The sequence below is a fragment of the Felis catus genome, chromosome D2, assembly GCF_018350175.1.
Source record: "Felis catus isolate Fca126 chromosome D2, F.catus_Fca126_mat1.0, whole genome shotgun sequence".
Lineage (NCBI taxonomy): Eukaryota > Metazoa > Chordata > Mammalia > Carnivora > Felidae > Felis > Felis catus.
Genome location: NC_058378.1, coordinates 56,374,913 through 56,399,164, shown reverse-complemented (window position 1 = coordinate 56,399,164; position 24,252 = coordinate 56,374,913). Strand labels below are relative to the sequence as shown.

Genomic DNA, 24,252 nt, shown 5'->3' with positions numbered 1-24,252 from the left:
GCTCGACACAGGGTTCACTCCCATGACCTTGTAATCGTGACCTGAGCCAAAATCAAGAGTCAGATGCTTGACTGAGCCACTCAGGCTCCTCTCCAGTCTTCTTTTTTTAAGGAGGGAGTAGTACTATGTGAACCCCATGGTTGAGTCTGGCCTTAATTGATCATTACAAGCCAGCACGGCCGGTGCAGTGGCATCAAATCATGGCCGGTTTGGCCCTCGATTGCCCCGAACCCTTTGACCTCAAGGAAATCCCATCCCCAGTAAGAAGCGGAGCTGATGACCCCAGGTGTACTCCAATGCTGGAGGAAGTCAGCACTTTCCTCCTGCTCAGCGGCCAGTCGTGGCAGCCACCTACACTGTTGGAGCGTCCCCTTCCTCAGTGTTAGAGCCTACATAATCACCCTTCCCTTGCTGAGCCCCACTGGACAAGCCTCCCACAACATTTTCTGGACAGGGTGTAGGGAACAGCTGGCTTGGTGCGCTCTGGAGGTGTATCTCAGACTATCAGGGGCAGAGAGAATGGGGAGGTATAGACAATAGGCATGGAGTCCAGAAGGGAGTTAGAAAGTCAGGACCGTAGAGGTGCCCGGGTGCTCAGTTCGTTGAGCATCTGACTCTTGATTTCAGCTCAGGCCACGATCTCAAGGGTTCATGGGACAGAGCCCTGAGTCGAGCTCTGTGCTGACAGCAGGGAGCCTGCTTGGGATTCTCTCTCTCCTTCTCTCTCTGCCCCTCCCTACTTGCATTCTCTCTCTCTCTTTCTCAAAATAAATTGAAAGAAAGAAAGAAAGAAAGAAAGAAAGAAAGAAAGAAAGAAAGAAAGAAAGAAAGAAAGAAAGAAAGAAAACTATATCCAGAAAGCACTTTTGGGACCATGGCATGCCCTTCTTTCATGAGAAACCTAGGACCCAGTCATATGGCTACCAAGGGGCAGTCCTGGGAAGGAACGAGTAGGGACTAGAGACTGTTTTTCTCCAGTATGTGCCAATCACAGCAAACTTTTCCACATCTCACTTCTCGTCTATTGTACAGAAGGAAACCAAAAGCCCACAGAGGTTCAGCAACTTGTCCGAGGTCCCCATTTAATAAATGGCCTTGAACCCTGCATAATATATTGCCTAGTGTGGCTCCTTCCTGGAGGGAACAGGCTGAAGTAACTCAGAAAGGGAGGGATAGAGACAGGCCATTATGTCACCGCTCCTGGAGAGAATGGCAGCAAACATGCTAAGAGCAAAGAGAGGAGTCCTTTCAGACACTGCCAGACAGCTTTCCCACCGTGGGTTTGTATCCTGATCGGCCGCTAACCAAGAGCTGCCCCAGCCTTAAGGGCTGCCTTGTGAAACGAGTCCACTTAATGACCACGTTAGAAAGAAAAAAAAAAAAAAAAAAAAAAAAGTGATGAGCCTCCCAGTCTGCAGTGACAGGCTGAACTGATGTCCTTTGCTAATAGTCAGAGGCAGCTTCATAAAACTCCATCACTGACTAGTAATCCAAAAGGCTCTAAGGTTTTAGTGAATGGGATTGGTCCAAAACCTGACCTCACTTTCATTTAATTTCATGCCAGCACCAATACACGCCCAGCCACACAGACCCTGCTTAACTAGTGAGCCGCTCAGACACAAAGGCGCTCTAATTACCATCCACAAGGCAGGCCGACAAGGATTTCAAGTGTTTTTAAGGTTTATGGATTAGAGAAATGTGTTCTCTGCATCTTTCGCACCGAGGGCAAGTAGAAGATAAAACCCAACAATAAACCCAACAAAAAACCCAACGCATTTATTAAAAACAAGTATTTCAGTTAAGTTAAAATCCTACAATCAGGATAGCCACAATTCCAGACACTCCGGTGCGAAGTGTAGATATGTCAATAGCCACATCTGGATGATGAACAAGCCATTGAATCTTATAAAACTAAAACACCCACAAAACGGTTTTAGGTCCCTCAGAGTAAGTGAACAGTATGTTAAAGCACTTTACCACCATTCACAATGGCAAAGCCTGCAGCTTCTCCGTTTGGAGGGTCACATTTTCTACTCGGTTTCCTTCACTTACAAAGGCGAGCTGGCATGCCTGGGGGAGGGGCAGAGGGAGGAAATCAACTCCGTCTATCCAGGGAATTGCAGCTGTTATTGCAAATGGCCCCGGAGAGTCCATTATAAGCTGCTGTGCGAGGCTGTGTCCCCGGAGTGCGCGTCACGTGGCGTCTCCCCAGCCCCCAGCCCTGGCCCCAAGGAGCACCAGCGCCACCCACTTGGAGTAGGACAGCAGAGCCGTGGGGGGAGCGCAGGGACCCGAGGCTAAGACTCTGGGCAGTTTCTGTGAAAGCCCAGGGCGCGGCTGCCCGCAGAAGGCACCGGCGCCCGTCACGTCCCCGCCTCCCCATACCCGCGGTGGCCGCGGTGCGCGTGTCCTTAGGAGACTCCAGTACTTGCAAAACACCGAGCTCTTCTCCGGAGTACAGGCAGAACCCGGCAACTCTTCTGCCCTACTGGAACCCCGGAACCCTGCCTGTGCTCAGGAAACAGTGGCCTTGAACCCGAGGAGGAGAGGGACGGCTGTGAAAATATTTTAGACAGGAAGGAGGGTTCACTCCACGTCCCACCTTACCTTTCCCCAGCACCGCCCGCCCCCGCCTCCCGTGCCAATCTCGCACACCTTTCCCTGCCACGCTGAGAACCGCAGCCAGTTGCAAAACAGGGGACAGAGAAAACGTTACTCCTATTCAACTCCCAAAAAGTCCTCTCATGGTACCGCGTGTTTTGTATTAAGAACCAGCACCCAAAAGACATGAGATGCGTTTTTGTTTTTTTTTTTTAAGAGTCACAAATTTTCAAGTCTGGCAGTTTGAGGTTCTCCCTGAAATGACGGTCTACTCATGTTCCCCTCCCCCAAAGTGGATCAGGAACCAGCCCTGAAAAGGTAAAGTAACTGGGATCATCCTCGTCTTTCAGACGCTCGGCGATCCCGAGAAGCGTGGAGTGTGGCCACATGGTCGCCGGGCTGAAGGGCTCCGAGAGGCTGCGTGGAACTGCAAGCTGCACCGCCGGGGCTGGTCAAGCCAAATAAGGAGTCCTACTGAATGTGAGCTTGGGAGTGCGCTCTGTAATCTGCCTCACAAATAGGGCCAACCAAGCTGTTTCAAACACACTGGAGCCCTCCATTAATTCCCCAAGGAAATATTCGCGGTTTTTCCGTTCCTCGTCTGCATTAGCTTATTTTCCCGTTTCCAACTGCGCGAGTTCACCAGTCTGAATAGGGATGCAGCCCTCAGCGGAATCCCTTGCCCTCCAGGCAGAGGCTGGCACTGTGGCCACTCGGGGTGTTAGCTGCCAGGTACCAGAACGCCGTCGCCAGTTTTGAGCTGCGCCCTCCTCCCAGACGCGCCGGGGTCGCTGCAGGCCGCGCGAGGGCTGTGGGGCGAAGGGGGCTCATGCACTGGGGCCGACAGAGGCCCCGTGAGCGGGCGCTGGGGAAGCTTTGCGTGTAACTGCAGCCGTCGCGAATGAAGCCTCCGCACAGCCTCCTTGATGAGGTTCCCCGAGAGCACCAGCTGCTGCAGGAGCCGGTGCGGATCGTCGTCGCCGGTGCGGGATTCGAGCTGGGTCCCGCGTCGCTGTTGTAGGCGGCGGGAGGCGGCGGCGCCTCGCAGCCAACCTCGCCGGCACGGGCCGGACAGCGGCTGCGGGGCGCCCCGCTTGTTGGCTCCCGAAGGCCCATCAAAGCCGGGATGAGGGGCCAGTGGGGACAGAGCGCTGGGGCCTGCGGCGAGCTCGGCCACGAAGTAGGGCGCAGCCCGGCCCCGCACGCGGCCGCGGTCCCCGAGGGCGCAGCGCAGGGCCCCCGGGGGCGCCGGGCCCACCGCCTCGGCCGGCGCGGGCGGCAGCAGCAGTGGCAGCGCAGGGGGCCGGGCCTTGTCCGCCCGCACGGCCGCCGGGGGCCGCGGGGGCTGCAGCGGCGGCCCCGGGGGCGCGCACGGGGAGGCCGGGCTGTCCTGAGCCGCGTCCAGCTGCAGCGCCTCGCCGATCTGGGCCACCAGCAGGTCCACCTCGCCCGAGCCGCCCAGCGTCACCGACTGCTCCAGCAGGAGGAAGCTGTCCTCCTCCTCCTCCTCCGCCTCCCCCTCCGCTTCCTCGCCGGCTTCCTCTTCCTCCTCCCTCCGACACGGCATGGCCCCCCGCCCGGGCACACGGAGCTCGGCGGCCGGCGCTGGCGGCTCGGCGGCCCGCCGGGCTCGATGGGCCGCGGCGGAGCGGGGAGCGGTGCTGAGGCCGAAGCGGGAGCGGGGGCCGGGGCCGGGGCCGGGGCCGGGGCGGACACGGAAGCGGGAAGCCGCCAGGCACTCGCGCCGCGCGCCTGCAGCCGCGGGAGCCGGAATCCTACCGGCTCGGGTTGATTTGTAAACAATGGGTGACGTCGCCGCCGGGCCCTACCACCGCGCCAGGACGGGGGTGCGCTGTACGGTTGGGGGGCGGGGCGCCCGCTGGGCTCGGGTGCAGGGTGAAACCTAGCTGCTTCTGAGTCCACCAACCCTGAGTGCTGTGTGCAGGAGCGCACTGGGTTGCGGATACCCGCTCTGTCAGCCGGGCGTGGTTGGCATTTCCAGAAAATGAACACCGGCGTGGACTCAGTTGGTTTCTTCCACACACAAGCACAGACACTTAACACCCACACACTCCCCTCTTTTAGGCGCGTCAACTCGTCTGGATTTGGCATTTGCGCCTTTGAGGTCCCGGGTGCCCGCGTCTGGGAAGTGATGACCCGGCGAGTGAAGCGAGGATGGAGAGAAGGGGTCAGGCGAGAGATCTGTCTGGAGATTAGGGAAACGAGGCTGACAGGGATGAAAAGGAAGCCCAGGACCTTGTGGTGTGATGGAGTGCGGGGGGCGGGGGGCGGGCGGTAGAGTTAGAATAGGCAAAGAAAGGACACAGAGCAATGTTTCTTGACCAGGAGCATGGGTATATGGGGCCTGGACTGGGGCTGACATTCCTGGAGAGGAGGAGGTCGTTGGTCTTGGGCGGTGGGTGTGTGAACTGAGCTAGAAAGTTCTAAGAATGCCTCAGCTCAGCAGGGGAGTATCTTCTCTGAGGGGAACACAGGAGAGGAAAATAAACTGTTTGGATGAAAATGGAGATATGGATCAGTTTAACTCTTCAAGATATCATGATTGGCTTAATGATTAACCAAGACTTCATTTTTTAAAAGGAGGAGGGATGGAAAAATGATTCTTCACTGCCTTGTTGCCGGGAGGTTTTAGACCTTTATTCAAAATCCCAAATCCCTCAGGCCTAACTTCCAAACTCTACACTTGTAGGTGGCCAAGTGTAGAGGCCCAGCCTTTACAAGCCAATCAGGGGAGGTATACTATCAGCGTGAGAGAAATATTCAAAACTGGATTATGGTGATGGTTGAACAACTTAGTAAATTTACTAAAAATCATTGAATGGTCTCTTTCTTTAAAAAAAAAAAAAAATTAACATTTATTTATTTTTGAGAGGGAGAGACCGAGCATGAGAGAGGGGAGCTGGGGGACAGAGAATCCGAAGTGGGCTCCACGCTGACAGCAGAAAGCCAGATGTGGGACTCTAATTGAGGAACCCTGAGGTCATGACCTGAGCTGAAGTTGGACGCTCCATCGACTGAGCCACCCAGGTGCCCCTCTCTCTTTTCCCCAAAATAGTTACTTATTTATTTTGAGAGGGAGGGAGAGAATCTCAGCACAGCGCCTAATGTGGAGCTGGAGCCCATAAACTGGGAGATCATGACCTGAGCAGAAACCAAGAGTGGGTTGCTCAACCTACTGAGCCCCTCCCTGCCCCGCCCCCCCCCAGCCCCTGAATGGTCTCTTAAGATGAGTGAATTTCATATGTAAATTATATGTCAATAAAGCTGTTTTAAAAATTAACCACAACACATGCACACACAAATACAGAAGCCAGGCAGAAGGGGGCTACTTTAGGATAGGCAGCAGGAGAGTAGCCTAATTTTGAAAGGGAGTGCCAGAGGAAGAGACTGGAGACCGTCCAGATGGGGAGAATCAAGGGTCGAGGTGGGCAGTTCCAAAGATGCTAATTACAAGAGCAAACCTCCAAGGAGAGATGGGGTGGAGGGAATAGGTGGGTAATTGTTTAAAAAGTGTTGGGTTTATTCTTGCTAAGTATGGAGAGAAGAATGTGGGAATAAAGGAAGAGGCAGTTTGAAAAAAGCCAGGGAATTTTTAAGTCTTGGAAATGGGGACTTCTACAGGGTGTCATAAAATTCATCATCTCTTTTTAGTAGATTCCTTAGGATTTTCTATATATATTGATCATAACATCTGCAAAGAAAGATAGTTTTACTTCTTTCTAGTCTGGATGCCTTTTATCTTTCTTGCCTAGTTATCCAGCTAGAACTCCTGGAACAATGTTAAGTAGAAATGGTGAGGGCAAGCATTCATGTCTTGTTCTTGGTCTTAGGGTAAAGCATTCAGTCTTTCATCAAGTATGACGTTGGCTGTGGGTTTTTATAAAAAGATGGCTTCATCAGGTTGATAACATTCCCTTCTATTCCTGGTTTGTTGAGCATTTTTTATCACGAAAGGACTATCCCCTCATTTTAAATCACTATTCTTTTTAAAATTTTATTTTAGAGAGAAAGAGAGAGAATGTGTGCATGCAAGAATGGGGCTCAATCTCACAACCCTGGGATCATGACCTGAGCTGAAATCGAGTCGGGCGCTCAACTAACTGGCCACCCAGGTGCCCCTTAAATTATTATTCATGTGAATGTACAATCAAGGCAGGCATTTATTAGCTTCAATATTCTGAATCTACTTATTTAAAAACTTAAGATGTAAATAATTGGTAGCAGCTTACAATTTGTGTTTTTTAAAAATACTTTTATGTTTACTTATTTTTGAGAGAGAGAGACAAAGTGCAAGCAGGGGAGGGGCAGAGAGAGAGGAGACACAGAATCTGAAGCAGACTTCGGGCTCTGTGCTGAGACACAGGGCTCAAACCCATGGACTGGGAGATCATGACTGAGCTACAGTCAGACACTTAACCGACTGAGCCACCCAGGTGCCCCTTGAAGACATTATTCTAAGTGAAAGGAACCAAACACAAAAGGCCACATATTGTAGGATTCTGTTTATATGAAATATCCAGAAAAAACAAATCCACAGAGACAGAAAGTAGATTAATGGCTGACAGGGTAGAGAAGGGGATTAGGACTAACTGCTAATGGGTCGGGGATTTCTTTTGGGGTGATGAAAATGTTTTGGAATTAGTGGTGATGTTTGCACAATGTAGTGAGTATACTGAAAGCCACTAAAATGTACATTTCATAAGTATACACTTTAAAATTCACCTTAGAAGGCATCTGGGTGGCTCAGTCGATTCAGTGGCCGACTCTTGATTTCGGCCCAGGTCATGATCTCATGGTGGTGGGATGGAGCCCCGCATCCAGCTCCTCACCGGGCATGGGGCCTGCTTACGGTTCTGTCTTTCCCTCTGCCCTCCCCAACTCGTGTGGGTGCATGCTTTCTAAATAAATAAATAAATAAATAAATAAATAAATAAATAAATAAACAAGTAAATAATTCACTTTAGACGTGAGATATATATCAATTTTTTCAATGCTAAAAAATATTAATGGTAACATCTAGGTGCTGGGTAATAGGGTAGTTCACTGTCAAATTCTTTCACCTTTGTTGACTGCAAATTTTTAGAATAAAATGCTAGGAAAAAATAAGCCACAGAAAAGAGCTGATTAATTTTATGGCTTCCTTCAGAACTGCCCGGGACACGGGGTGGTGGTGGTGGGGGGGGGTGCTCAGGGCTGACAACTGGGAAGGAAGGGAGCAAGGAAACACCTTGCTGGCAGGTTGCCTGCTACACGGCAGGGGAATTGTGTAGACTCATTCTCCAGTGTTGAAAAGAATGTAGACAGTCTGCTGCAGGCCGACCAAATTCTTGCCCACTGTGGAGGATTTCAAACTGTATGGCAGGAATGAGGCTTGACACTATTTTCAGAGGCCAGCAGCATCCCTGAGTGCTGAGCGATGGGCAGACATGGGCTGGCCTCTTTATCAGTCCCTTCATTGCCACCCAGCGCCCACGCAGGGAGGCTGGAGGAACTGAGCTGGTTGGAGGTTGGTGGTGGGGGGGGGGGGTATGTGTACAGAGAGAATTTAAGGGATTAGGGGATTCACACTGAGGTGCAAAGAGGTGCTAATGAGATAGTAAACACCTCTTGGGGGGGGGAGAGTAGCGCTGAAGAAGCTGCAAACTGAGAGGGCAGAAGTTGAAAATGTCTTGAGGCTGCTGATAGGGTGGGAAAGATAACTGGCCACTGGTTAAATGGGACAGCGGTGTCTGTAACTCAGTAGTTAAACTGGATGAACGGCTTTGGGCTAACAGTGATGCAGCAGTGTGAAATAATTTTGCCATTCATAAAGGTAGAAATGACTCAAGACTGGGGAAGAGGTTGAGAGGGATGCAGCTGGCAGGTGGAGACTTGAGTAGTGCACTGAGTTGAATGAAGCTCCCTCCACATTCCTGCCTGCCTGGAACCCGTAAATGGGACCTTATTTTGGAAAGAGGGTCTTTGCGGATGTAAGCAAGTTAAGATGAGGTCAAACTAGAGTAGGGTGGGCTCTAATGCAGTGGCTGGTGTCCTTGTTCAAAGAGGGAAATTTGGACACAGAGACGCACAGGGAGAATGCCACGTGTCCGCAGAGGCAGAGATTGGAGAGGTGTCACCACCAGCCAGAGAACACTAAGGATTGTCAGCAGTCACCTACGGAGAGCACGGAACAGCTTCTCCCTCAGAGTCCCCAGAAAGGAACCAACCCTGCCAACCGACACCTTGATACTGGACTTCTGGCCTCCAAAACTGTGAGAGAATCAATTTCTGTTGTTTTAAGGCACCAGGTTTTTGGTAATTTGTTACGGCAGTCCTAGGGAACTAGGAGTAATTTCAAGAAATTGTGTAAAACATGTAAGCCATGGAGAAATTTATTGAAGGCTCTGGGGGAGTTCTGAGAATCAGTGGAAAAAATTGAAGGCCTGAGGGCCCCTCTGATAGATGTTGGGTTATGCTAGGCCCAGCGACATCGGCCATGAGAACAGGAATAAAGAATGAAGAGATAAAAAAAAAACAAGGGGCCAATAACCCCTTTTTGTGTGTTCATCATATGTAAAATAAATAAATAGATAAATAGATAAATAAATAAATAAATAAATAAATAAATAAATAAATAAAAGCCATATCGGGAACACATCTCCACAGGGATTATTAGGATGACCCCATATAGGCTGATGCAGTCAGCACTCACATTTCTGGAACTGCAGAAAAGCTTGCGCTGTCCTTGCCAAAGGGACGGCAGCAGGAAGGGAAGACTAGGTGTCCAGGCAGGTGGTCTTGGATCTGCAGAGGTTTCGGGACTGTCTGGATGCCTGGGACAGCAGTGGAATCAACAGAATTGGAAATCAGGAGACACAAGGTCAGGTGGCCTAATTCAGTCTCTTCGAGAAAAGATTCTAGTTTTATTTATTTGACTAGATAATATAGCCACGTGGTTGAAAATTCTAAAGGTCAAGGGGCGCCTGGGTGGTGCAGTCGGTTAAGCGTCCGACTTCAGCCAGGTCACGATCTCGCGGTCCGTGAGTTCGAGCCCCGCGTCGGGCTCTGGGCTGATGGCTCAGAGCCTGGAGCCTGTTTCCGATTCTGTGTCTCCCTCTCTCTCTGCCCCTCCCCCGTTCATGCTCTGTCTCTCTCTGTCCCAAAAATAAATAAACGTTGAAAAAAAAAAATTAAAAAAAAAAAAAGAAAATTCTAAAGGTCAAAATGGGAAAAGTGGAAGTTCTGACCCCATCCCTGTTCCCAGCCACCCGGTCTCCCAACCTGGAGGCAAACCATACAATCGTTATTGTTTTTTAAAAAATTATTGTTTTTAATGTTTATTTATTTTTGAGAAAGACAGATCACGAGTGGGGGAGGGGCAGAGAGCGAGGGAGACATGGAATCCGGAGCAGGCCCCAGGCTCCAAGCTGTCAGCACAGAGCCTGACGCGGGGCTCCAACTGGCGAACCGCGAGATCGTGACCTGAGCGGAAGTAGGACACTTAACTGACTGAGCCACCTAGGTGCCCTTACCATTTATTCTTTTTTTTTTTTTTTTTTAACATTTTATTTATTTTTGGGACAGAGAGAGACAGAGCATGAACGGGGGAGGGGCAGAGAGAGAGGGAGACACAGAATTGGAAACAGGCTCCAGGCTCTGAGCCATCAGCCCAGAGCCCGAAGCGGGGCTCGAACTCCCGGACCGCGAGATCGTGACCTGGCTGAAGTCGGACGCTCAACCGACTGCGCCACCCAGGCGCCCCCCCCATTTATTCTTTTAAAGATATGTGTGTGTATGTGTGTGTATGTGTGTGTATGTGTGTGTGTGTGTGTGTGTGTGTGTGTGTGTGTGTGTATCTTTGTATTTTGCCTCCCTTTGTTAGCTAGAAGCTTTAACAGAAGCTGCTGTTTGCTTCCCAGCTACCATTCTCCCCTTCGATGAACCCCACGTTATGGAAGCACTCTAGTATCACACTTTTGAATTTCTCTGGCAGCTGGATGGGGCTATGTGATGACATTCTAGCCAGTGAGCTAGAAGTCAGAAGTATAGAAGTGCCGTGTGGTACTTTTGGAAAGTCACCCTAGTAGAAAGGGGCCAAACCTTTCTTTTTTTCTTTCCTCGTGTTGCCTGGAATGTGGATGTGTTAGCTGGAACTCCAGCAGCCACACGGATCTATGAAAAGAGCAGTGCATTTGAAGGAATCTCAAACAACGTCTGAAGAGTCAAATGCAGTTTTAGACTGCCTACCTCTGGATCTCTTTTCTGTGAGGAAGAAATAACATTCTACCTTGTTTAGGCCAACCAGAAACTTTGTGAAGATAATGCTACTATAATCAGAAAATCTGCAAAGCTGGTTTGGAGAGCAATGCCAGTCAGGCAGGCCTATGAGAAATACTCAGATCAGGAACCGAAGCTGATAATGATAGTAGCTACCACATACTGATTATTCTTTCTAACAGTTTTATTGAGACATAATTTACATGCCATAAAATTCACCCATTTAAATTGTACAGTTCAGTGGCCTTTAGTGTATTTCCAGAGTTGTACAACCATCCCCATAATCTAACTTTAGAATATATGCATCATCCCCAAAAGAAACTTTGTACCTAAAAGCTCTACGGAAAAGTGCTTTACAGATGTTATTTCCTTTAGTCTTCCAGTAACCTCTAAGTTTGGTTTTATCCTCTTTATGGAGAGGAAAACCAAGGCCCAGAGATAAGAAAACTTGCCCAAGATCACCCAGACTACCAGTGCCAGGGCCAGGATTCAAACTCTGTTTTGGTTGACGCCTAGACCTGCCCTCCTCAAGCCACTACCCACATGCTGTTACCCAGGCGCAGCGATGTGGTCTCTTACCTCTGCCTAGTTCTTATTCCCCAAGGCCTTCAGTGCCTCTGCTAGCAGTCATGCCCTATTTCTGGTCCCACTGCGGATGCCCTTCGTGTTTCCTTGGCTGGGCGCATGCAACTTGTTTCTGGACCCTAGCCTCTTTCCCTTTAATCCACTCTTGTGGCAGATCAACTTCCTAACGCCCAATCCTGCTCAGGTTACCCACCTTTCCCACTGTGAATATGTGCACGTTGCCTCCGGAGTAAAACCCTTAGCTCCTTGACACAGTATCCAGAACTCTTAGAGGACTGGCCCTGATCCATTCTTCCAAACCTCTTGTCCTCCACCCCCACACAAGCCAGGTTCCTGTCTCTTGTGTTTGGTGCTGTTCTTTGCGCAGAGAATGGCTTCTCCCACATCTCTAGCCATCTCAGTCTTGCTCAGTCTGTGAAGTGAAGCTCCTTCATGAAGCTGTCTCTGCTCTCCCCAGTAGGTGGTGGTTCCTCAGCCCTCTGCTCTCCCACCCCATTCAGTTCCCTCAGTGGGGGCTGTTAGAACATTCTTTATTTCAGTAGTTACTTGGGCTGGTCTAGACTGTAAGTCTCTTAAGTTCAGAAGTGAGAGTCCTCTGATTGGTCAGGCCTGAGTTCTTTGCCCACTCCTATAGCCAGAGATAGGGCCAGTCATACCCCAAACTCTTGGACTGAGATAGGGAAGTAGAGGATCCCTTAAGAGTTGCTGGGTGCATCAAAACAAAAGCCCATTTCCAGTATTGGCAGGATGTAGTTTTTCCAGAAGGCCTGAGCAACTTTATTGTTTCATTTATTACTTCCTTGATTTAATTGATTAACTCGTTCCTTTATTCCTTCAACAAGTAGTTGGGTAAGCAAAACTAAATATAGTCCTTAACTCATAGAGCCTCCAGTCTCCAAAACTAATCAAGCAATCTATAAACAAATCTAGAAATGCAGCAGTGGTCATCTGAGATGCATTTGAGTCCCCAGAAGGTTTTCATGTTTCCTAATCTAAATGACTGTGTGAAGTTATTTTAACTGGGCAACAAGCCTTTCACAATTAGAAGTGGTCCTTTACATTCACATGTTCCAAAAGAGGTACCCTTGGACTTAATTCACACTGAAGTGTGAATAAATGAATGACTGAATGAGCAAGGCCGTTCTTTCTACACCCTTGAAAGAAGATGGATCATATGGGTGGGGATGGTTGTACAGGCCTACAGAGGGCTAAAGGACAATTTCCTTCACTTTCCTATTTTGAATGGGGAATCTTACAAGCTGACTCTGAAGGCTCCCCTAGAGAACAAAGAGATAGGGGAAGCCTTGGGGCCTTTTCTGACCTTCACCCTACTTCCTAATAGCTATAGAAACTTTATGTGCAAAATTTCTCTCCATACCAAAGCAATCTCCATAAGGATGGGTTATAGTGGCAGAAAAAAGGATCCATCCAGGCTTCAGCTCACATGACTGTGGAGATAACACCCAACACAGCGAGTTCATAATGTTCCTGCCCGTTCCTGAACATCACATACATGTTACTGCTTTGAAACTTAGCCATCAGCACTTGGGGCCTCCTGACCTGAGGTCTGGGTGTTTTTGATTACAGGGCCAGAAAGATTCCAATACAGAATAATTTGGTCAGTTTTCGGGTCTTTAAACTTACTCTGTAAGACTCAGGACCACCCTAAGCCTCCCTCAGATCTGACCCCTGCGCCAGGCCTGGCTGCCTGCGATACCTTCAGGCTTTCAGAGAGTTTGTTCCTTGCCTCTGTTGAAGCCCAGACAGCCTGCCCCTTTGCCCCCAGCTACAGTCTGAACTTTCTGAGGTAGGGTTCATGGCTCAGTGCTCAATGCTGAGCTCAGTGCTTGACAGATGGTAAATCCCAATCACAAATGCTCCGTGACTGAATGTGCTTCCAGTGTTTCTCTCTGCCAGCCTCTTGCCAGTGACCTGGCTGTTTCCCAGCTTGTTATCCTGGCTGGGGAAAATGACCTCCAGAGTTTTTCCTGTGGGGTTCCAGCCCTGACCCGGGTTGTTTTTAGCTGCACAGAATCGGTTCCTCTTCTCTTCACCCCATTGAGTTCCTGCCTCCACTTACCCTGTGGCCGGTCTTAAAGAGGACTCCATAACAAAGCTGGAGATAACTTCGTTTTTTGGCATATGGAATAATGTAAGTGTTAGTCTTTGGTGTGTCTGAAGGAGACTGAATGGTTAAACTTTGCCGTAGCCCACAATAAACAGGTGTCCCAGGAAGCAAGAAAATGGGAGTGATTTGTAGCCTACCTTTGTCCTTTAACTTTGCCCCCCTTTAGTGGGTAGTTCCCCACTGGGAGAACTTTGGTGGGAGATAGGGCTCTCCTCCAGGCCGAAAGGTAGAGGCACGTGACCTTGGCCCAGCTAATCAGATGTTCTCACTCATGACTCTTTCTCTCCAGGGACTGATGGGGAGACCTAAGGACAGATGGGAAATCAGTGGAGGGGTGAATGTGCTGAGTCAAGTGGCACTGAATGGTGTGAACTTGGCTGGGTTTTTGGCTCCCTAGCCCCCTTCCTTCCTGCCAGCTCTTCAACCTAGTATCCTCATAACAAATCCAGTTTCTGTTAGCCAAAGTCACTTTCCAGTGCTTGAATCCAGATTGATATAAACCTGTTTTATGTCTGGAGGAAGTGGTTTAAATAAACCAGGGAGTGGGGCACGTGAGTGGCTCAGTCGGTTAAGCGTCCGACTTCGGCCCACGTCATGATCTCACCGTTTGTGGGTCTGAGCCCTGGGTTGGGCTCTGTGCTGACAGCAGCCTGGAGCCTGCTTTGGATTCTGTGTCTCCCTCTGTCTCTGTCCTTCCCCCACTCGTGCTCTGTCTCTCTCTGTTTCTCAAAAATAAATAAACGTAAAAAATTAAAATAAATAAACAAGCCAGGGAGCATCTGTAAGGTGGAATACTACACAGCTGTTCAAAAGGGTAATGGTATATTTATGTGTACTGACATAGATGTCCAAGATGCACTTCTAAGGATAATGTGTACAATATATCACAATTTATCTAAAAATTAAGGGAAGCCTGGCTAGCTCAGTTGGTAGAGCATGTGACTCTTGATCTTAGGGTCATGAGATGGAGGTCCATGCTGGGTGTAGAGATTACTAAAAAAATAACCTAAAAAAAAAAAAAAAGAAAGAAATGCCATAAGGAAAGGAATTTAGCTTTGTTCACACTTATATTTCCAGGCCTAGAAAAGGACCTAGCACATCATACATATTCGATAAATATTTTCTTTTTTTTAATGTTTATTTTTGAGAGAGACAGAGAAAGAGAGAGACAGACAGAGGATGAGTGGGGGAGGGGCAGAGAGAGCGGGAGACACAGAATCCGAAGCAGGTTCCAGACTCTGAGTGGTTAGCACAGAGCCCAATGCAGGGCTTGAACTCATGAACCACGAGATCATGACCTGAGCTGAAGTCAGATGCTTAACTGACTGAGTGACCCAGGCACCCCTCGATAAATATTTCCTGAATGAATGTACTGTATGGAAAAAGATCTAGAAGAACATATATTAAACTGAAAATAGTTTCTTAGAGGAGGGACTAGAGGTAGGGGCGGTTGACGAGGGAGATTTTTATCTGTATTATTTAAATTTTTTTTACAAGGGGAATATCTTCACGTATTATATGTGTCATTAAACAATATAAAAAGATGCTTGCAGTTTGTTGGAGGTAGGCAGATGGAGGTGCAGTGACATTTGTGGCCCTGGCCCTCTTCCCTTCGCGATACTTCTGAATTCTTTTTTTTTTTTTTAATTTTTTTTTTTTAACATTTATTTATTTTTGAGACAGAGAGAGACAGAGCATGAACGGGGGGAGGGCCAGAGAGAGAGGGAGACACAGAATCTGAAGCAGGCTCCAGGCTCTGAGCTGTCAGCACAGAGCCTGATGCGGGGCTCGAACTCACGGACGGTGAGATGGTGACCTGAGCGAAGTCGGACGCTCAACCGACTGAGCCACCCAGGCGCCCCAATACTTCTGAATTCTTAGGAGTCTTTTCTCTGCTTGAATATATAGTCCTCTGTAATTCTAACCTGACTTCTGTTGTATGTGACTTATGTGTGCTCATTTTGTCTCTCCCAGTCTGTCACTCCTGCAGGGCTGGGGCCACTTTTCCATGACCTTCGTTTCAGCCAGACTGTTGGAAACAAGATGACCTTCTGAACTGTTCATGAATACCTGCTGTACAGCCATGCTTATCACCAGGCTGGCAGTCAGCAGCCAGACTGAGTAGGGATGATTTCAGGGGAGCCAGGACCCCCTTGCTTGTCGGCAGGCTTGTCGGCTGGGGACTACTTATTATTATCCTCGTTTTTCAGAGGAGGAAGTGGACTCAGAAAGTGAAATAAGCTGTCTGGGTCACGGTTAGAAGTAACGGAGCTAGGATTTCAAAGTAGGCTTACTGGCTCCAGAACCCATGCTCTTAACTACCGTGCTGTAGTTCTCCAAACGTTAAGGGCTTTGTATAAAAATGTCATCAAAACAGATAAACCAGAAATAGAGTGGTGTGGTATTCTACCTGGTTGTAGCAGTGAAGTTTTAAAGTTGTGAACATTTCTTCTGTGTGAAAACAGCCATTCAATCCAATCAGTCAGTTGATGCTGGGTCTCATGCAGCTAGGAAAAAAAAAAAAAAAAAAAAAACACCCAAAAAACAAAACTTGTTCCTTCTTGGGAGAAATTCTTTGCAGAATTTGAGCCTTGTGTTCCTTGCTTTGTATTTATACCAAATATGCAGCTTGGATTTTCCGTCTGTCGTGGGTTCAATGAACAATTTCACTGATACGTGTTTGTTGAATTGTATGTTTCTTTTCATGTATTTGTTCAACAGAGATCATCTGTTAAACATAAGACATAAAATAGGGCACCTGGGTGGCTCAGTCAGTTAAGCGTCCGAGTTCAGCTCAGGTCGTGATCTCATAGTTTGTTGAGTTTCATTCCCACATCGGGCTCTCTGCTGTCAGTGCAGAGCCCACTTCAGATCTTCTGTCTCTCTCTCTCTCTCTTTCTGCCCCTTCCCCTCTCATACTCTTTCTCCTCTAAAAAAAAAAAAAAAACAAACATAAAATAAAATAAAGCAATTTTATTTTAACACTTTCATCAAACTTTGTAAAGATTTTTTTTCTTATATTTATTTTGAAAGAGAGAGTGAGGGAGGGCCAGAGAAAGAGGAAGAGAGAATCCCAAGCAGGCTCCTCACTGTTAGTGTGGAGCCAGACGTGGGGCTCGAACTCGGGAACTGAGATCGTGCCCTGAGCTGAAACCAAGAGTCAGATGCTTAATTGACTGAGCCACCCAGGCGCCCCTTCGTCAAACTTTTAATATGAAGTCATCAATTGAAATAACCTATTGGATCATGAGATTCAGGTTTTGTTTTGGATTATATAATCTGAGGACTTGTTTAATCATTTGTTCAAAAACTATTTATTGAAAGGTCACTATGTGTCAGAAGCCATGGGGAGCAAAATAGATGTAGTCTCTGTGCATGTGTGGTAGGAAGTCTAGTTGGGAAACTTCACATGAAATAAATAGTCATACAAACAACTACATAATTTTAAGTGGTTATGAAAGCTATGAAGGGCGAGTATAGAGTGCTCTGTGAAAGTGTAGTCGGTAAACTGATTTAATATAGTGGGGGCCATGGAAGCCATCCCAACCACTGACATTTAAGCTGAGACCTGACCAATAATAAAGTGAAAAATGGGCCAGTCAGAAAAAGTAACAAGTGCAAAGGCTGGAGGCAGGAAGAGTTTGCTGAGAAACTGAAACACATGTGGGTAGAGCTTAGTGAAAGGGAAGAATGCTGGGAGGAACCTCACGGGAAAGGATGTCCGAAGGAACCCCAAGAAAAATATCCCTAGAAAAATCCTGCATAGTAAAACAGTACAGAAAAAAACATTAATGCCTTAGGTTTACAATGTTCCCACATCTGTTGCCTCACTAGACGTGAATCCTCACTAGAAGCCCATGAGGCAGGGAGAGCAAGCAGAATTATGATTATTTCTATCACTAAGCATTAAAGCTCAGTCAGGGACAAAGTTAGGCAGCCTTTGGTTCCATGTTTCAGACCAGAGAGGCAAAGTCTGTGGTGTGGGTTCTCTGGGAAGCCGGAAGGGAGCGTGTGGAAAGAAGCAGAAGTGACCCACGGCTGTGCTGTGTGACTGTCTGAAGCAAGCGGGCTGTGAACGAAATGTAATAGTTACATACTTCTTGTTTGCCGCGCTATACCTAGCCTTCTAGGCATGTGTCTCTGTGTCAGGACAGAAAACGAATCTTGCATTTTATTATATTATTATTATTATTATTTTTCGAATCTTGCATTTCAGAGAATTAACTTAAAGTCAATTTCAAATTCGACAGTTGTATAATTCTGAGATTTACACATCAGGACATAATTTGAGCCTAGGCTGGGGATTTCTGACTTGAACCTTAAAAAGTAGGTGGAATGCGAAGGGCTAATCAAAACAAGAAACTACAACCCCCAGCAGGTCTCGGGGCTCGGTCTCCTCCGGGATCCTTTTTTTTTTTTCCGTCAGGGCTGGGGGCGACCAATGACCGTTAGTAATTTGAACAGACCAATAATATCATGAAACTGTTTAGGTTGCGGAGGGGTGGTAAAGTCACCCAATCGCATGGAAGAGGGGGGAAACACCTTAGCCAATCCAAAGGCGTGGGGGCGGGGCCGGAGATGGGGGCGGAGAAAGAAGTTTGCTGACTAAGATGGCGACAGAGGCGCAGAGTGAAGGGGAGGTGCCAGCCAGGGATTCCCGCCGGAGGTGAGCCGAGTTCTTGGTCCAGCTTCCTTGGAAACGAGGCCGTGGGCTGGTCGTACTGACGCTTTTCCTTTGGGTCATGGTGACCCAGCGGGGCCACGCTTTGTTGTTTCCTGCCACCGCGTTTCTCACCTTCACGCCTGCGGTCTGGCTCAGGAGCTGGGATCCAGCCTGGCCTCCACTTGGTCCCGTTGATGCCCTCTCCGGAGGTCTGTCCGCAGCGTTGGCTGCAGACCCACCGGTTGGTGGTGGCAGCTCTGCTTGCTTTTGCGCTGAGCTTCCTTGGTGAGGAAACTCAAGCCCAGAGCTGTTAAGCGAATTCCCTAACGTCACACAGTGCCGGGAGAGAGCTCTATCAGTACCGCAGTGTATGTGTTAAAGTCGGAGCGAGGATTGGAGTGCCAGAAATGGGTTTGAGTTCTTGTGCCAATTAAATAAAAATTTTCGTTGTGCTTTAGAATACTTAACACGAGGGCTACCCTCTTAGCAAATAAATAAATAAATAAATAAATAAATAAATAAATAAAATTAAAGTAAATGTTTACTTCTGAGGGTGAGAAAGGGCAGAGAGAGAGGGGGACTGAGGATCCCAAGCGACCCCACACTGACCGAGAGCCCTGTGTAGGGCCCGCAACTCACTAACCCTGAGATCATGACCGAAGCTGAAGTCAGCCGCTGAACCGACTGAGCCATCCACGCGCAAACCCTCTTAGCAAAATTTTCAGTGTATGAGATAATATTGTTGACGATAGGTACAATGTTGTACAGCATATCTCAAGAGCTTATTCATCTTTAAGTTTTTTGTTTTTGACAGAGAGAGAGAGAGAGAGAGAGAGAGCGAGCGAGCATGAGCGGGGGAGGGGCAAAGAGAGAGGGAGACACAGAAATCAGAAGCAGCCTCCAGGCTCCAAGCTGTCAGCACAGAGCCTGACGCGGGCTCGAACTCACGAACTGTGAGATCATGACCTGAGCCGAAGTCGGATGCTCAGCTGACTGAGCCACCCAGGCGCCCCAAGAGCTTATTCATCTTGCTTAACTGGAACTTTATGCCTGTTAATTAGTAACTTTCCATTGCCCCTCTCCCAGTCCCGGCAACCACCATTCTACTCTTACGTTCTATGAAATTGACTATTTTAGATACCTCATATATAGAAGTGGAATCATTTGTCTTCCAGTAACTGGCTTATAAGGTTCATCCATGTTGTCACCTATTGCAGAATTTTCTTCTTTCTAAAAGCTGAGTAATATTCCATTCTGTGTGTATACCACATTTTGCTATTCCATTCATCTGTCCATGGACATTTAACTTGTTCCATACCTTAGTGATTGTTAATTGTGCCTCAGTGAACGTGAGAGTGCCAGTAATTCTTTGAGATCCTGATTTCAGTACTTTTGGATAAATACAAGCGGGATTGCTGGATCATATATAAAATACTCAGCCAATTTTTAAACCTCTCTCAGCTTCAGTGTCTTTATTTATAAATGGGCACAATGGTGTCTACTCCAGAGAATGTCACTATTAAATTAGACAGTCCTTTTAAAGTGCTTAGACCTGGGGCACCTGGGTGGCTCAGTTGGTTAAGCATCCAACTTCAGCTCAGGTCATGATCTCACAGTTGGAGAGTTTGAGCCCCGTGTAGGGCTCTATGTTGACAGCTCAGAGCCTGGAGCCTGCTTCAGATTCCATGTCTTCCTCTCTCTCTGCCCCTCCTGCACTCACACTCTGTTTCTCTCTCTCTCAAAAATAAATAAACATTAAGAAAAAAAATAAAAAAAATAAAGTGCTTAGTACTGAGCCTAGCAGGTAATAACCATTCATTATGTGATAGATTTTCTTTTTCCTGGTAGAACTAAAGAACAGATCTGCAGTTTAAGAAATCATAATTTCTACAGGCACACCAAAAGATAGCTTTTCCCAGAAAGAATTTCCAGGTGGTCTTGCCACAGCCTTGAGACCTTAGTTGTCTCAACTGATTACTTATATATTAGAATTTAGTAGAGTGAGATTATTCTCATTGCCTCAGTGTAAAGTGTAAACACTTTGGTGTCTCTTGGTGCCATTTGTATTGAATAAGAGATTCCAAGTCTTGGGAAGTTGGGTTTATGAATGGGCACTGGACTCCTTCCCTAGCTGAGATAGACATGGTTGAGTGTGTTAATATCATACAGGGAAGAGTTTTTCACTCTTGGAGGTGTCTATAAATGGTTGATCATTGGTGCCTGGACACTGTAGAGGGGATTGATAAATTTGATGAGCTCATCTCTCATCCTGCTTTAAAAAAAATCTTGAATTGTGATGAAAACCTGAAGACAAAATACTAGTCTGTAGCAGGAGTAGTTTGAATTCCTTTAAAGGATGTTGCCAATTGAATTTAAGTTTTAAGTGCCAGGTTTAGTTATATGATCAGGTATTTACAGAATTTTATTTGAATTTGAAACTTTTATCAATTTCCTATTATAAAAGAAAATTCAGGTTTCTGTAAGGCTTTTTGAGGGCAGGACACATGTTTATTTTTATTACATATTCCCGGTGCTTAGCTTTGCATAGGTGGTCAATAATGAATGAATAATAGTCTTTTTTTTTTTTTAAGTTTATTTTGAGAGAGAGTATGTGTGTGTGTGCTTGTGTGGGGGAGAGGCAGAGAGAGAGGGAGAGAAAGAATTCCAAGTAGGCTCCATGCTGTCAGCTCAGAGCCTGATGCGGGGCTTGATCTTAGGAACTGCGATCATGACCTGAGCCGAAGTTGGATGCTCAAGTGACTGAGCCACCCAGGGTCCCCTACCTTCAAGTTACTCTTAAGTGAACAATTCTAAAGGGGAATCCACAAATAGAAGCTATCCACTCTACCAATAGCAATATAAAAATATTTAAGACTTTCAAAGGCTAAAGAGAGAAAAGCTAAAGCAGGAAAATCTGTAGCCATTTCTCCTACATAATTGGCAGTAGGGAAATACAGTTCAGTACCTTTTTTTTTTTTTTTTTTTTTTTTTTTTTTGAGAGAGAGAGAGAGAGAGAGAGAGGGCACAAGTGAGAGGGGCAGAGAGAGAATCCCAGGAGGGGCAGAGGGAGAGAGAGACAGAGAAAGGGGGAAGAGAGAGAGTGAGGGAGAGAGAGAGAGAGAGAGAGAGAGAGAGAGAGAGAGAAGTGAGGCTCACCTGAAGCAGAGCACGAGCTCACCCGATGCAGGGTTCAAGCTTGTCCGATGTGGGACTTGAACTCATGAACCGTGAGATCATGACCTGAGCCGAAGTTAGATGCTTGACAACTGAGCCACATAGGCGCCCAGTTCAGTACTTTTTGAATTAAACAGACATATAATAAAAGTGCTATTATTAGATGAAGACGGGAAATTGATAACAAAGAGTCACAAGCTTTTTAACCCCAAAATTCACAGGGAAAAAGAAACCTGCTGTGAACCTAGAAAAGCAAATGGGAACATCCAGGGTTGGAGGGAAGCATAACAAGCCATGGTAGTGATAACATTTGTCATAAGATGGTGACAGTTAATATGCCAGCAGTGTCCAAGTTTTGGGGCCCAAGCCTGTTTCTAGAATTTAGGAACAGCAGGAAGCTTAGGAAACAACTACTTACTGGATGCTTGCATTCCATTTTGGAATTGTTTTTGGAGGATAAGGAAAGTCCTATAGATGGGGAAAGGGTCCTGTATTCTGCTAATTTAAATACACCATAGAGAGTGGAATATTGGTTACTCAACACATAATTTCCTGGAGACTTGTTTGTTATATTGTTCTTCCTTTGATAAGACAGCAGTGTGACCCTTCAAGAAAAGTGATAGATGGAAAAAAAAAAGTGAAAAATGGAAACTTTACTGATCTTTGGAAGACTTGCCTCTTCTCACATGCACAAGTGGGAAAACATGATTTAAATACCTGAATCTAGTTTTGTATTTGTGCTGTCAAATCCTATCCAAAGGGGGGCATCTGGGTGGCTCAGTTGGCTGAGTGTGGGACTTTGGCCCAGGTCATGATATCACGGTTCATGAGTTTGAGCCCTGTGACAGGCTCTGTCCCCCTCTCTTTCTTCCCCTCCCCTGCTTGTATTTTCTCTCTCTCTCCCTCTCTCTCTCTTTCAAAAATAAATAAACATTAAAAAATATTCCATGTGAAGGGTAATGAGGAATAGATTCTTCAATTTTAGTATATGTGCTGCCAAAGCAGGCACAGGAATAGATTCTTCAGTGATTTTTCTTTTTTTCATTTTTAAAGTTTATTTATATATTTATTTATTTAGAGCACAAGTGAGCAGGAGGACAGGGAGAGAGGGAGAGAGAGAGAATCCCAAACGGGCTTCACACTGTCAGCACAGAGCCTGACTTGGGGCTTGACCCCATGAACTGTGAGATCATGATGTGCTCTGAGATCAAGAGTTGGACACTTAACTGACTGAGCCATGCAGACCTGCTTCAATGGTCTTTCTTGAATCTGAATCATTTCATTTTATATTTTTATCAATTACCTGGCTTAGAGGGTTTGATCATTGTGTTTATAGACAAGGCCAGTCTTGTGGAAGGAGAGGGGAAGAAGGAATAGAATTTTAAAATAATCCACATAAAAGTGGCTTACTTTGCTTCTGACCTTTTGTAGAGTTTGTGAGATTAACGAATGTTAAAGCTGGAGGTTGCTGGTTGGTTATGTGGAAGGTCATCAGAGAGTGGCAGTCTGTTTTTGTTATTGTGAGTTCAGACACTATTTTATCCATTAGGTGGGTTTCAGGAGACTGACTCCATTCAGGCTCACAAGAAGCCAATTGCTAAATGCAAATTTGGTAATTTGCACAAAGAATATACAAGTTATGTACACCAGTTTGCCTTATTTTATCTTTGGGAGGGATACACTACAGTTGATTATATTAATGCTTATTATTATTATTGTTTTTTAACAGCAGTGATCTCATTTCCTTCTTGAAGATACCCTCTGGTTACCTTGTATGAATTCTCTTAACTACACTGTTATTAATCATTTTTTAGGATGGGTTTTTTTCTAGAAATGCCAGAGCCCATCTATTTTGTGCTGATGGTTTGCTAGTTTTACCTGATAGATCAGTTGAGGTTCAACTAGGACACAGAAACTATACAGTAATTTGAGCAAAAAGTGTTTAACATAAAGAATTGTTAACTATAGTGGGATTGGAGTTAACAGGGATTGGCTAGTAAGTAAAAGAGATCTCTAAAGATTATATAAATAGTAGATATCAGAATCAGCTTATATATATTGAATCATCATGTTGTACACTTTAAACATCTTACAATTTTATTTGCCATTTATACCTTGATTAAAAAAAAAAAAAAGAATCCACTATAATCCTTAGGGCTGAGATAGAACATACAAGAAAGAGGTCCACGCTTTGTTTAAGGCATGGCTATGGCTCACATTGAATGGCAGAAAAGTTGCTGTGGTGGAACTTGTTGGAAATTCACCTTATAGAACCTGCTAGAAATCTACGCTTTAGGGTACTGGGGAAAGCTGTTCCTAGGGAGCTACTGGCTTATGGGTGCTGCTCAGTGCCATAGACTGTAGGAGGCTGTCACTGGAGAAGCTGCCTATGCTGTGGGATCTGGGTACTGGAGAAGCTGTGCATGCTGCAGGAGCTTTCCTAGTGGAGTGCCCTGGGGCCAGGGAAAGGGAAAGGCTCCTCCTCCTGCAGTGTCACCCCTGTGTTCTTTATGAACTCTCACTGTCATGCCAGCTGGAGAAGAAAATACATAAACTTTAAGTAAACAAATTTATTTTGAGAGAGAGCTTATGAGTGGGGAGAGGCAGAGAGAGAGGGAAAGGAGAGAATCCCAAGCAGGCTCCACACTGGGGGCGGGGGGGTCAAACCACGAACCCTGAGATCATAACCGGAGTGGAAACCAGGAGTTGGATACTTAACCAACTGAGCCATCCAGGTGCCTGGAGAAGGAAATATATTTAAGGGCTCCAGCTCCATTTTTGCAGAGTAGGCAACGGAGGGTGAGAGGCATGAAATCAATAACTG

General features: G+C 46.7%; 2 protein-coding genes across 3 annotated transcripts in view; one reads left to right on the top strand and one right to left on the bottom strand.

Annotated features, from left to right (window-relative positions):
* Positions 1 to 1,754: 1,754 nt before the first annotated feature.
* FRAT1 (FRAT regulator of WNT signaling pathway 1) lies at positions 1,755 to 4,396 on the bottom strand. The gene has a single exon (XM_004001583.4). It carries the CDS (start codon positions 4,166 to 4,168, stop codon positions 3,323 to 3,325), a length of 846 nt encoding a protein of 281 aa, XP_004001632.2. The 5' UTR covers positions 4,169 to 4,396; the 3' UTR covers positions 1,755 to 3,322.
* A 2,285-nt stretch (positions 4,397 to 6,681) lies between these two features.
* The window catches only part of ARHGAP19 (Rho GTPase activating protein 19), a 79,901-nt gene continuing 62,330 nt past the window's right edge, over positions 6,682 to 24,252 (top strand). The window contains exons 1-2 of one of the 2 annotated variants that reach the window (XM_045040510.1): positions 6,682 to 6,734; positions 8,665 to 8,873. In XM_045040510.1, the coding sequence (XP_044896445.1) occupies positions 8,698 to 8,873 (176 nt within the window). In that variant the 5' untranslated portion in view covers positions 6,682 to 6,734; positions 8,665 to 8,697. Of the gene's footprint in view, positions 6,735 to 8,664; positions 8,874 to 18,163; positions 18,258 to 24,252 lie in introns of those variants that run through there. The other variant, XM_011287496.4, reaches the window with a different exon arrangement.